We start from the raw sequence: 13,806 nt of genomic DNA on the forward strand, positions 1-13,806 counted from the left end.
TCTTCAGTCTAGTTGTGGAGGACGTTGCTTCACTGGCCCAAGTTGGCACCATCATTGCGCTCTTCCCGGGCGAGGCAGATCAGTCGCTGGCTTCTGTATGGCCGCTCACGCTGGCTGCTGGCTACACACAGTAGCCCATGGCAGCTCACTGCAGCAGGGGTTGCAGCCTACGCCGTCGCCGGTGACTCACGGCTGCCCAGCTCCAGGGTGAGCTGTTGTTCAGCATCTTAGCTGTAGAGGGCAGTGTCTCTGGCCCTCACATGTGGGATCCGAACCGGGGCCCTCTGGTGTCCCAAGCCAGCTCTTAACTAACCCACCACTCTGCTGGCCCCAGATTCTCCTTTTGTAGAATGAGAAGATTGGTCTATCTAACTTCTAAATTTGTACCAGCCTAAAATAATTCAGTGCTTGTACTCTATTTATGACAGTACATAATCTGTGCTTAACACTCACTCACTGACTTAACTGAAATCATTGAAGACAGCTTCATTGCATAATTCTCCCTACTCTTGTTGAATGTCTGATAAGTTTAGGTAGATACCTGAAAAACAGGTATGGACATTCATGTTCTTATTTGCTTTATTCTATAAACATATCTCAAGGAGTAATAGATTGAATTATAGTACTGTGTATTCTTTATAATAAATATTACTAAGTATTCCTCAGATTCTATGTCTGGGAACTGTTTACTGAGATTGAGAGCACCTCTCTGTTGACCGCTCAGTAAAATAAGTTGGTGTTAGTACGGTCCAGTTTAGTTATCTGAGAGTGTCTTGAGGGTGTGGAATGCTGTGACCTGTATCATTCCATTCTTCTTACTATAGCAATGTATTAAGCCAAAACCTCTTCAAAAACTTTAATAAGAATCTTTGATGTTTGTGTGGAATAAATAGGATAGGTAGAATTTTAATTAAGCTGTAATGACAAGTTTCATAAGGTTACTTGGACAATATTGTAATATTGAGTTGACTATTTCCTATTAACACATTGGTAACGTCTTTATTCTGAAGTCAAAAGATTGATATAGTTCTTCAGATTACTAAAGAAAATATATTTTATGAATTTTTAAGGGTGCTTTATCTTTAAGCAGTTTGAACTTTGATTAAAATGTTTTTTGTTAGATGGAAGAAATTTTGTTACTCAGTTAAAAAAGTAAAATAAGTATTCTGAAGAGTATTTTTCTAAAATTTCTCCCCTTAAGCTTTTATTCTGCAATTTTAGTTTAGTTCCTTGGGTAAGCAAGAATTAAGGAATTGAAGAGGGTCCATATTTCAGAATGTTTCCTGCCTTTGGAACTGCCTACCCTCAGTAGAACTTCTCAAAGAAAATCTCTTTTAAGTTCCATTTTTGGTATAGTATTTTGAGAGTTATAAATAATAATAGGGCGTTTCTTTCCACTTTTCTTCTGCTTGATTAATTTACCTTTCCCTTAAGTTGTTTTTTGTTGAGTGTGCTTACTTAAGAGACTTACTTAAAGGTGTTAAGAAACTTAATTTTTAAAGTTCTTGTAAAGCCCTCTTTTGAGACAATTTTACATTATCAGACTTTGTTTAATTTTTAACAATTTTTTGAAAAATTATAGCCTCAATATCCGTACATTCCCCACAAAAAAGCACTAAAAATCATGCCTTGCTGGAGGCTGCAGGACCAAGTCATGTTGCAATCAATGCCATTTCTGCCAACATGGACTCCTTTTCAAGTAGCAGGACAGCAACACTTAAGAAGCAGCCAAGCCATATGGAGGCCGCTCATTTTGGTGACTTGGGTAAGTGACAGTCACTTTTTGTTAAGTCGCAGTAAGAGGAAGGAGTTGAATATGATATGTGAAACTTCTGCCGGAGAATACTGAACTGTATAATTGGAAGGGGCTTTGAAAAAAATGTATGTAAGTTAAAATAACAGGTATAAGTGTAATGGATGACACCAGGTTGTATTCCTAGAAGTACAAAATATAAAGCATGTCCAGTAGGAAAATCAGCCATTTCCAGAAGAGGAAATACATTTGGCCACTAAATGTATGAAGAGGATGCCTTTTTTCACTAATACTCTCAGGGAAATGCAAATTAAAATAATGAGTTAATGTTCCCCCTGGCACATTAGCAAATATTTAAAGTTTGATGATTTGAATGTTAATGTAGATTTAGAGAAACAGCCATTCCGTTTTAGTGGAAGTGTAAATTGGTGAAGATTTTTTAGAAGGAAGTTTGGAAGTATTTATCAAAATATATGAGAGAGATATGTGTGTGTGTGTGTGTGTGTGTGTGTGTGTGTGTGTGTATATATATAGCCCTTAGATACGCTCACATGTATGTACAAAGGTGTATATACAAGTATGTATAAAGCTATTCATTGCAGTATTGTTTGTGATAAGAAAAAATTAGGAACAACATATAAATATCCATTAATAGAAAAGTAGTCAAATTGTGGTATACCCATACTCTAGAAGACTGTGTAGCCATTTAAAAGTTTGAAGACATGGAGAAATGTCTAAGATATGTTAAAGTGAAAAAAGGTCACATAGTAGGAGGATCCCTGTTGTGTTAAAATAACCCCCCCCCCAAAAAAAAAGAAAAATGAAAAATGCAGGAAATTTCTTACAACTGCACGTGAATCTACTATTCTCTCAAAATTAAAAGTTTAAAAAAATTGGAAGTCTTACAGGGGATCTGGGTTTTCTGAAGTTCATGAAACTGATGTCTACAAAGATGGACTAGTTAACATTGACAATAAGATAGTCAGCAAGAATGATGACATGTGAAGTGCTTCAAAAGAAAAGGTTTGAATATCAAAGGATTAAGAAAATCCCTTTTGAAAAATTAAAGCCATCAGTTCCATGATAATGAATCTTTTTGTCATCCTATGAAAGTAAAAAAATTTTTTGTTTATTCTAATAGCTGTAGTTATATATATATAACTTAGCTTTAGTTAAATGTAAAATCAACTTATTTTTATTAAGCTTTTTTAAATTTACTTTTTCAAGATAAAATCCCAGAGCTCCTTTTTATTCTGTTTTAAATAATGCCGAGTTCATAACATCTTTCTAGCTATATCTGCAGACCCACAATTTTTCCTTAGGATAATTTCCTAGAAGTAGAGCTACTGGGTTGAAAATCATGCAGATTGCTAAGGTTTGCTGTCACTGAATTCTCCAGAAATGTTTTGCCAGTTTACAGTCTCATCATCAGTGGGCGAGAGTATTTCCTGTTTCGCTGTGCTTGTTATTCTTGAAAAAACATCTTCCAATTTAACAGACAAAAATGTTACTTTGTATTAATTTGCTTTTCTGGGATTTTTATCGAGGTTGAATATTTTTCATGTTTTTGTCCTTTTTTTCTTTCTTTGGAACTAGTATCAAGATTTTTAAAAAAATGTTAGGTCTTTTCTGCCTCCACGTGGGCTGCCGGTAGGAGCTCCGTGTGGGAGGTGTGCTTTCGCACTGCGGTGGCCGTCTTGCTTTTTCTTTTCCCAAATAAACCGTTTCTTTTGTTGGGGGGGGGGGAATGTTACGTGGTCTGAATTGCCATTAAAAGAAATATGAGGAGTATTTGAGTAACAAAGAGCTTTTTAAGAATTTAAATGTTTTGGACAGTTGTTTCTTTGCTTGTTTAGAATCAAAACCATAGTATGTCTAGTTACTTTATGTCTGATTCATTTAATTTGAATTATGTCTAATTCATTTAAATTGCTAGGAGGTAAATTTTATTTATTTAGTAACTCTTGAAACATGATGTTACAGTGACTGACTAATCTGTTAAACTATTTGTTACTGACTGCTAATTCTTTTGCTTCTTTTAGGCAGATCTTGTCTGGGTTACCAGACTCAAGAGACCAAATCAAGTCTTTCAAAAACCCTTGAACAAGTCTTGCATGACACTATTGTCCTCCCTTATTTCATTCAATTCATGGAACTTCGGAGAATGGAGCATTTGGTTAAATTTTGGTTAGAAGCCGAAAGTTTTCACTCTGCAACTTGGTCCCGAATAAGAGCACACAGTCTGAACACAGTGAAGCAGAGTTCATTGGCTGAGCCTGTCTCTCCATCTAAAAAGCAAGAAACTACGGCATCTTTTGTAACCCAGTCTCTTGACAAGAGATTAGAGGATTCTTGCTCAGCCCAGTTGCTTACCACTCAACCAGAAGGAATTTACCTGAATAGTAGAACTAGCAACACTCAGAATCACTTGCTACTTTCCCAGGAATGTGACAGTGCCCATTCTCGTCATCTGGAAATGGCCAGAAGAGGAGCTCATCAAGTTTCCATGGAAACCCAAGAATCCTCCTCCAGATTTACAATAGCCAGTAGAAATAGTCCCTCTTCTCCACTAAAGGAATTATCAGGAAAACTAATGAAAAGTAAGTATGTGATTTCCTTCTCTCTCTCTTTATCCTTTTTGTTTGTTTTTGTGGGTTTTTTTTTTTTTTATCAGTTTACAAAGTGGAACTTGAGGAATAAAAGGACTGGAATAATTTTTTCGTCCATACCCACTTGCAAATTTGGGAGGATTTGGAGAGTGTCCTGGAGTAGTATTAGTGTGTGAAAAGGGAACAGAAGGATTATCTATAGTGATTGGATCCTCTAAGAAGGTTGTTAGCAGAATTAACAAATGAAGAAGGGTCAAGTGCTATCCTATTTTTTTCTTTCCAGATTTTGAAATCAAACCATTATCCAGAGAGGCTTATTCCATGCTGTATGTCTTAATTTTATTACAATTTTACTGTATTTTGCAGGTAAATTTATTTTTTAATTGCCAATAGGTGACATTTACCAAGTTCTGTGCTAAATGCTATACTTAGATTTCATTTAACCCTCCGTCGGGCACAACTGATCTCACAGATTCATTGCACACAAATTTTCAAATATCTAACAATTAACTTAAGTATCGTGACTCATCGCTTCTGTATCTTCCCCCTCTCCCATAACCTATCTCCAGTCATGTTTGTGACTTGTTACAGTAAAGACGTATTTCATATCTAAAAATTTGTATGCAGTGAATCTGTGAGTTCAGTTGCGTCTGATGGAGGGTTAATAGTTACAACATCTTTGTGAGGTAGGCATTATTATCCTTTGTTACACATGAGAAAACCATGGCTTAGAAAGGTTAAGTAACTTGACCTAGATGATATAGTAAGTGGGGAGCTAGAATTACAGCCCAGGCATTTCTACAACAGAATTTATTCTGTATTAGTTTGGAAATTACACAGCCTTATTTTTCAATTATCACCTCCTGGGATTCTAATTAGATAGCCTCTGTTTTTCTTCTTCTCTTTCACCTTATCTGTTCTTTGTTTCTCAAAGGGCTAGGTGATTTCCTTCTTGGATTTTATTGTTAGCTTTTTTTCTTTCTATTAAGACGACGTTATGATGATGATGATGATGATGATGATGATGATGATGATGATGGCAGTTTAAGATTCACAGCAAAATTTTGGGGAAGGTACAGATTTCCCATATATCCCCTGCCCCCACACATGCATGGTTTCTCTTATTATGAACATCCCCCACCAGAGTGGACATTTATTACATTTGATGAACTTACATCATAATCACCGAAGGTCCACTGATTACATTATGGTTTACTCTTGGTGTGCATTCTATAGATTTGGACACATGTATCCAATGATATGCATCCATTATTATAGTATCATACAGAGCATTTTCACTGCCCTAAAAACCCTTTGTGCTCTGCCTGTTCATCTCTCCCTACCCCCTATTTCCTGGCAACCACTGATCTTTTCACTGTCTACATAGTTTTGCCTTTTTGAGAACATCATATAGTTGGAATCCTATAGTATGTAGCCTTTTCCGATTGGTGGTGATTTCTTCAGATCTATCTTTTAGTTCATTGGTACTCACTAAAGATGGGTCGAATCTTCTGTTGAGTCAATATTTTTAACATGTTTTTATCTTAAAGTTATTGAACTTTTAATTTCTAAAAATTCTCTTTTTTCCTTCAAATTTGCCTGGTCGTTTTTTAGTTTGTTGTTCCTTTATCAATTCATCCCACTTTTGAGCTCATTTTTAAATTTTTAAAAATTTATTAAACATACATTCATTATCTGATAATTCTAATATCTACAGTTTTTGTGGCTCTGAATCAGTATTTATTTATTTATTCAGATTCACTCTCTTCGTAGCTTGTGATTTTAGTGCTATTTGGCCATAGACATATTCTTTTGGATTTTTATGTGGGAATTTTTTGAAGACTCTATTTAAATTGTGTTATTCTAATTAGAGATATTTATATTTGCTTTTGCCATACACCTGAGGCCAGCTTTACTACCTCCTGGTTCCACTTAAACTAAATTTTTGTCTTGGGTTTTCCAGGCCCTAAAGTTTTAAGGCCTTAGACATCGTTTTGGTTCTAATCTACCCTGTTTGGGCCCCGGGCAATTGCCCTTGAAACTGCAAACTGAGTCTCCTGGAGTTGGTTTTTCTCCGGTGAATGCCCTCCCTATCTTGCACCTTTGCCCGTCTTGATTTGCATTGGTTTCTACAGGTCCACCGGTCCTTATCTGCAATTTGGAAATCCAGAAAGTGTTGGTTATCACAGTTTTTTATTTTTTTAAAGATTTTTTACTGGGGAATTGGGGAAGAGGAACAGCCAAGTTGTTGTCCTTCAATCTTAGTTGTGGAGGGCGCAGCTAGTGCAGCTCCAAGTCCAATCGCCATCCGGCCACCCATCGGCAGCTCACAGCCACTCAGCTCAAGGTGCTATGTTCAATCTTAGTTGCAGGTGGCCATAGCCCACCATCCCTAGCAGGAGTCCAACTGGCAATCTTGTTGTTAGGAGCACGTGCTCTTACCAGCTGAGCCATCCTGCCACCTGTTGACAGCTCGGCGGCAGCTCAGCGCTTGTGCAGCCCACTGGCCCATGTGGGAATCGAACCGTTGACCTTGTTGCTCAGAGCTCGTGCTCTTAACCAACTAAGCCACTTGGCCAGCCCTCAAGTTATTTTTAAAATGAACAAAACTTAACCAGAAATGCTATGAACTTGTTGCAGAAATATGAACGTAATATGAACGTATCCTTGCTGATTTTGTATGCTTGCTCTGTTAGTGAGAGATGAGTGTTAAAGTCTCTAATCATAAATGTTGATTTTTCCAGTTCTGTTTTTAGTTCTAACAATTTTGACTTTCTGTATTTTCAGGCTTTGTTGTTAGGTGTGTACATATTTAGGATCATTACATCTTTTTGATGAATTGACTATTTTATCACTATGTCATGCTCCTCTTTATCTGTGGTAACTTCCTTGGTTCTGAGGTCAGATGTCTGTTGTCTGATTTATACAGCCACTCCAATTTCACTTGATTAGTGTTTACATGGTATCTTTTTCCATCCCTTTACTTTTGACCTACCTTTATATTCATTGTTTTTGGTTTTTTTTTTTAAAGTTTTTTTTTTTATTGGGGAATTGGGGGATGGGAACAGCGCTGGGGAATTGGGGAAGGGGAACAGACAACTTGCTGTCCTTTTGTTCTTCAGTCTAGTTGTGGAGGACGTTGCTTCACTGGCCCAAGTTGGCACCATCATTGCGCTCTTCCCGGGTGAGGCTGATCAGCCACCGGCTTCTGGATGGCTGCTCACAGCGACTTCTGGCCGCTCACGCTGGCTGCTGGCCACACATGGTAGCCCATGGCAACTCACTGCAACAGGGGCTGCAGCCTACGCCGTCCAGCTCCAGGTCAAGCTGTTGTTCAGCATCTTAGCTGTAGAGGGCAGTGTCACTGGCCCTCATATGTGGGATCTGAACCAGGGCCCTCTGGCGTCCCAATCCAGCTCTTAACCAACACGCCACTCGGCCGGCCCTATAGTCATTGTTTTTAAAGTGAGTTTCTTCTAAGTAGCATGTAGTTGGGTAATTTTTTTTTACTCTATTCTGAGAACTGTTTGTTTTGTTGGTAAATTTATTTCAGTATAAGTTTTAGTGTAATTATTTACATTAAATATAATTACTACCATGTAATTATCTACATTGTAATGTATAAATATTATTGATATTTATTATAACTTAAGTGTAATTATTTATGTTTGGATTTAGTCTACCATTTTATTATTTGTTTCCTCTGTTTCCCATTTCTTGATTTCCTATTTTCTGCTTTCTTGTGGATTGTTTAAATTTTTTTAGAATTTGTCTATGGAGTTCTTGATTATATCTATTTGTACAGGTTTTTAACTGGTTTCTCTAGGGATTACAATATACATACTTTCACAGTCTGCTTAAATATAATATTTTATCACTTCAAGTGGAATGTAGAAACCTTACCACCATATAGGTCCCTTTACCTTCACACTTACATATTGTAGTTGTCATCTATATATGTTGAAAACCCCATCAGATAGTGTTATAAATTTTGTTTTCAACTGTTGTACATAATTTAAACAATTTAAAAGAAGAAAAATTGTCTATTATATTTAAACCAGATCTTTGCTGTATCTTTTACTGTTTCTTCATTCCTGAAGTTCAGTTATTTCTGTTATTTCACTAGTGTCTCAGGAATTTCCTTTAGCATCTCTTAGAGCAGGTCTACTGTCAAAGAATTCTCCCAGTTATCCTCTGAGAATCTCTTTATTTTGCCTTTTATTGAGGTAATTTTACTTGATAGAGAATTGTAGGTTGATAGTTCTTTTCTTTTACCGCTTTAAAATGTTCACTGCCTCCGGCCTCCACATGGTTTCTGGTGAGAAATCTGCAGTTTTGGAATCATTACCTTATATTTAACATGGTTTTTTTGTGTTTGTGTGTGGCTACTTTCAAGATATTTTCTTTGTCTTTCATGTTCAACAGTTTGGTTATAGCGTTTGGAACATGGATTTCTTTGAGTTTCTTCCTGTTTAAGGTTCACTGAGACCCTTGATTTTGTAAGTTTAGGGTTTGGTTTTTCTCTTTTTTTTGCCATATTTGGAGGCGTTTTCAGTCATTTTTTTTTCTTTTTTTTTTTTTGGACATATAAAAATATTACTTTTCAATTACAGTTGACATTCAATATTATTTTATATTAGTTTCAAGTGTACAGCATAGTGTTTAGACATTTATATAATTTAAGAGGCAATCCCCCCAATAAGCCTAGTACCCACCTGGCACCATACAGTTATCACCATATTGTTGACTATATTCCCTGTGCTGTATTTTACATCCCCGTGACTGTTTTGCAACTACCATTTTATACTTCTTAATTTTTCACCTTTTTCACTCAGCCCCGCAATCCCCCTCCAATCTGGCAACCATCAGTTTGTTGTCTGTATCTATAAGTCTGTTTCTGTTTTGTTCATTTATTTTGTTCTCTCGATTCCACGTATAAGTGAAATCATATAGTATTTGTCTTTGTCTGTCTGACTTATTTCTCTCAGCATAATACCCTCTAGGTCCATCCATGTTGTCACTTCAGTCATTGTTTTCGTCAAATATTTTTTTGGCACTGTAACTTTTCCTTTCTCTGTCTGGAACTTTAATTGTCCAGCTTTTATACCTTTGTCATTGTCCTACAAGTCCCTGAGGCTCTATTTACTTTTTTCTAAACTTTTTTTTTTTGTTCAGCTTGAAAAATTTCTATTTATCTCCAGAGTCACTGATTCTTTCTTCTATCATTTCCATTGTGCTTTGAGTCTTTCCAATGAATTTCTTTTTTATTAGGTTGAATTTTAGTTTGTATTATTGCAAAAGTATGCATGGTCTATTGGGGACCCTGGTGCCAGGATCTGAAGGTCCTGTGCTTGTGCCTTTTTTTTTTAATTTAATTTTTATTTTTTATTAGTTTCAGTGTTCAAAGCCACATAATAGTTAGACATTTTGCACCCCTCACAAAGTGATAACCCTTCTTCCCCAAGCTACTACCCCTCTGACATTTTATATAGCTGTTATGATACCATTGACTTCCTTATGCTGTACACCACATCTCGTGACCAGATATATATATATATATATGTGTGTGTGTGTGTGTGTGTGTGTGTGTGTATGTATATATGTATGTATGTATATATGTGTAAACATATATATGTAATTATAGTTTACATACAATATTATTCTACTTCAGCTTCAGGCGTACAGTGCATTGGTCACACATCTACACAGTCTATGAAGTAATCCCCCTGATAAGTCCAGTGCCCATCTGGCACCTTACATAATCTTTACAATATAGTTGATTATATTCCCCATATTGTATTTCATATTTCCATGACTATATTGTATCTACCAATTTGCGCTTTCTAATCTCTTCACCTTCTCCCTCATCCTCCCTCCTCCCCCCAGCAACCAAAACAGGTTTTTTTTTCCTATATTTCTGAACCTATTTCTGTTTTGTTTGCTCATTTATTCTGTTCTTTAGATTCCATGTATAAGTGAGATCATATGGTATTTGTCTTTCTCAGTCTGATTTACACTTAGCATAATATTATCAAGATCCATCCATGTTGTTGCTCTATTGAATTTTAAGTTGGGTTATTATGTTTTTTCAGTTCTAAAATTTCTATTTTTTTTTAAATTAATTAATTAATTTAGTATCTTGTATGTCTCTGTGAAGACAGTCTTTCCATTTATTTCAAGAGTGTTTGACCTTCCTGGAGCACTATTATACTAGCTTCTTTAAAAAGTTTTTTTGTTTTGTAATTTCAGCATCTGTGCCATCTTGATTATCTTTTCCCTTGTAGGATAATGGGATTTTTAAGTCTTTGTATCGCAATTCATTTTGGATTGTATCGTGGACAGTTTGACTTATATGACTCTGGGTCATGTTTAAATCTTGTGAAAAATGTTGAAATTTTTGCTTTAGGGAGCAAATGACCTAGTTAGGTTCAGGCTACAAGTTCCATCCAGCATTCTGTAGGCTGTGGTTCCAGAGTAAGTTTACCTGCATATGTGCCTCCCTGTGTCCAGTCTGGGTCCTGGCGGGTGGACAGGTCATAATTTAGTTCTCAAACCCTTGGAGAATGATCCTTCAGTCACGTTCATGCATGCTCAGCTCAGGGGTAAGCCCAACAGTATGACACAACTTTATAAGCTTTCATGAACTTCCTCTTTTCTGTGACCTTTCTGATTCTTAGGGACCCCACCTTCTGGATTGATTGGCTAGAAAGCTAGGGCTTTACTTCCCTCACACTTTAGCACACTTCCCACAATGATGTCAGCTTCTTTGACCAACTGGCAAGAGAATAAAGCATAAAAGAAGTAGGGATTCTCCCCTTCCTATTGGCACTGCAGTATCTGTCAAAGAATAGGGTTTTTGGAGATTTTGGAGCTTGCCTGGGTGCTGCTGCCATTGCCAACAGTGCTGCTCTGGTATTGCTTGGAGGCTGAGACTGGAGTGAAAGGGAAGAACAGAAAGGCCCAGGGGATTTCCCCCACTCCGTTTCCCTTTCTTGCTCTTTAGACCAGAAATAGAATGCTTCTCTGGAGCTTTTTCTTGGTGCACCTGGTATGCAGTTTCAACTTTTGAGTCCAGGCTAGGAGATACTGGAGAAACAAAGAGTGGGAAACTTGCCTGCTGTATGGTGGTACTGCATGTTCTTGTTTCCTTTTTCCATCTGCCTGCTACCGTTTATGTTTTCAGGTCCTCGGATACATTTGTCCAGTGTTTTTAGTTGCATTCTGTGGGAGAAATGGAGTGGAGTATGTTTATTTAATCTTGACCTAGTCCTCAGTATTTCAAATCAAATCAAAGGATAATTCTTTCTATATGGATTTGCTTTTTTCCCCTTAAAAAGCAAATACATTAGGAAGATATTGGTTTAACACTTGCCTCTGGGTGGTTTCTATCATAGTTATTTTCATTATATTAAAACCTCGAGCTACAGAAGGTGGCCTTATATTAACATCTTATATTTGTATTTAAAACTTTTCTGGAGCCTAGAAATTTCTGTTCTAGTTCCAGCTCCTGGTTTTCATAAATAGTAGAAAGTCTTTCTCGAATAAACCTTCTTTTTTTGTATTTCCATATGTCACTCTCAGATGGCCTAGGGTTTTCTGAATATGTCCTTGTAACTTTTACCAATGAAGGGATTTGTGATGACCTACTGCTTTTATAAGTAAAGTTCAATATTAAGAATTCAAAAGCAGTGTGTAATTTCACCTGAGTAACTTCTTTAGGATATACCAATGTTTTATACTTCCTTTAAATAGATACTAACTTTGGTTTTAGGATATTTATGCATAGAGGTAGGGATTAATAAAATAATTTCTTCTGAACTTTGATAGATGTATTAATTTTGCAATTTGCTAATACACATTCTCCTTAATAGCCACGTAGCTGGCTGACTAATGCATATTCCTTGTGCTGGAGCCCTACTCCCCTTGATCATCTTCCCCTGCTTTAAGCTGTCTTTGTCACAAAGACATGTTCCCTTTGACTAAAAATAATTCTAACCTCAAGTTTTTTCATAAAGATGCTGCTAATACTTTAAAATAATAGAAAATGAAATGTGGTACTAGATGAGATAAATTCATTCTTTCAGCAAATATTTGTGATAAGTTTATTCTTTCAACAAATATATATTAAGCACCTATGATGTAATATCAGGTACCAAGGATGCAAAAATAAATGAAATAGTCACAGGCTGGGCATTTAGGAAAATTTTTACCCACTGCATGAAGTTTATAGTCCAAAGAATTTCTTTTTTTTATTTAAATGTTTATCTTTTGTACTTTAATTGTTAATATTTACATGTTACTTTATGTTCCGTGAAACTATCTTATCACAGCTTTGTCTTTAAAATATATCCGTTTTAATGAAAGGCTGTTGTAGCTGGGTTACATGAAAGTCTTGGGTAAAGTTCTATATGTTTGTATTATCTCGTGGAGTCAGTTGGTATTTTGTGTTTTGAGGTTTGTTGTAGGTAAGGATTAATTTCATTTAAAATACAAGATTTGAGCCATTTAAATATTTTAAAACTTCTTATTACAATACTAAATTGAGTGATGTAGTTTTAAACATCATTCAAAGAATTGAAGGGAAGTTCTTTATTTCTATAACCTGGCCTCATAGCTTCTTTAAAAGTTATGTTTTAAAAAAACAAAACAGATGTTTTAAGCATTTCCATGTTTCTTTGTTCTTTTATTAAAGAGTATTTTAGAAATTGGACCAAAGCATTTATCTTACTTAGCCCAGTATTTATTGGGTTAAAAGTGTTTAATTTGTTAAAATGTTTAAAATATATTAATATGTCCGTTTATTCTTAAATAAGTGAAAACAAGTTTTCTGGATTCAAAAGAAGGGTTTAACCTCCTGTGATTCTGAAATTAAATATAGTCACTATTTCATTGAAGGGTATCAAAACTTCTTTCAGTGAGTTTAATCCTCAGAAAATAAATGTGTATTAGCATCTATACAAGTTGTTGCAGCATTTTCTGGGATTGGCAGCTGTTTTTAGTAAGTGGAAAAGCAAGAATTTAGAAATAACCCAAGTTCTGATTTTTAGGCTTTTTGACATTTTCTGCAAAACCAGTTGCTTTGTTCTAATGCGCAGTTTTCTCATAGCTGCTATGTAGTAACGTTTGTTCAGAGAATGCAGTATGGAATTAATTTAGATTATTTTAGATCTGGTTAAAGGCAAAACAATCTCAAATCTTTACAATTGATACTTTTCATCAAGGCCCAGGTTGTAGACAGGATTGATTCATAAGCAAGCATAGCCTCTCTCCCCCAAAACATATCTAGAATTTTATAACTATGTATTAGAGACAGCACTGGCTGTGATATTATATCTGAGCTTTAGTCCTAACTCTGGCATTTTCTTCTTTTTCTATACTATAAATTCTTTTTAATTTTTTAACTTTTTTAAATTGTGAAGAAATATATGAACTCTACCCTCTTAA

General features: G+C 35.8%; 1 protein-coding gene across 1 annotated transcript in view; it reads left to right on the forward strand.

Moving 5' to 3' along the window:
• The window catches only part of AKAP10 (A-kinase anchoring protein 10), an 80,742-nt gene that overhangs the window by 13,326 nt on the left and 53,610 nt on the right, over positions 1–13,806 (forward strand). Inside the window, exons 3-4 of the mRNA XM_019641534.1 lie at positions 1,583–1,765; positions 3,796–4,353. Coding sequence (XP_019497079.1) covers positions 1,583–1,765; positions 3,796–4,353 — 741 coding nt within the window. The remainder of the gene's footprint in view (positions 1–1,582; positions 1,766–3,795; positions 4,354–13,806) is intronic.

The sequence above is a fragment of the Hipposideros armiger genome, unplaced genomic scaffold (genome assembly GCF_001890085.2).
Source record: "Hipposideros armiger isolate ML-2016 unplaced genomic scaffold, ASM189008v1 scaffold_61, whole genome shotgun sequence".
Classification (NCBI taxonomy): Eukaryota; Metazoa; Chordata; class Mammalia; order Chiroptera; family Hipposideridae; genus Hipposideros; species Hipposideros armiger.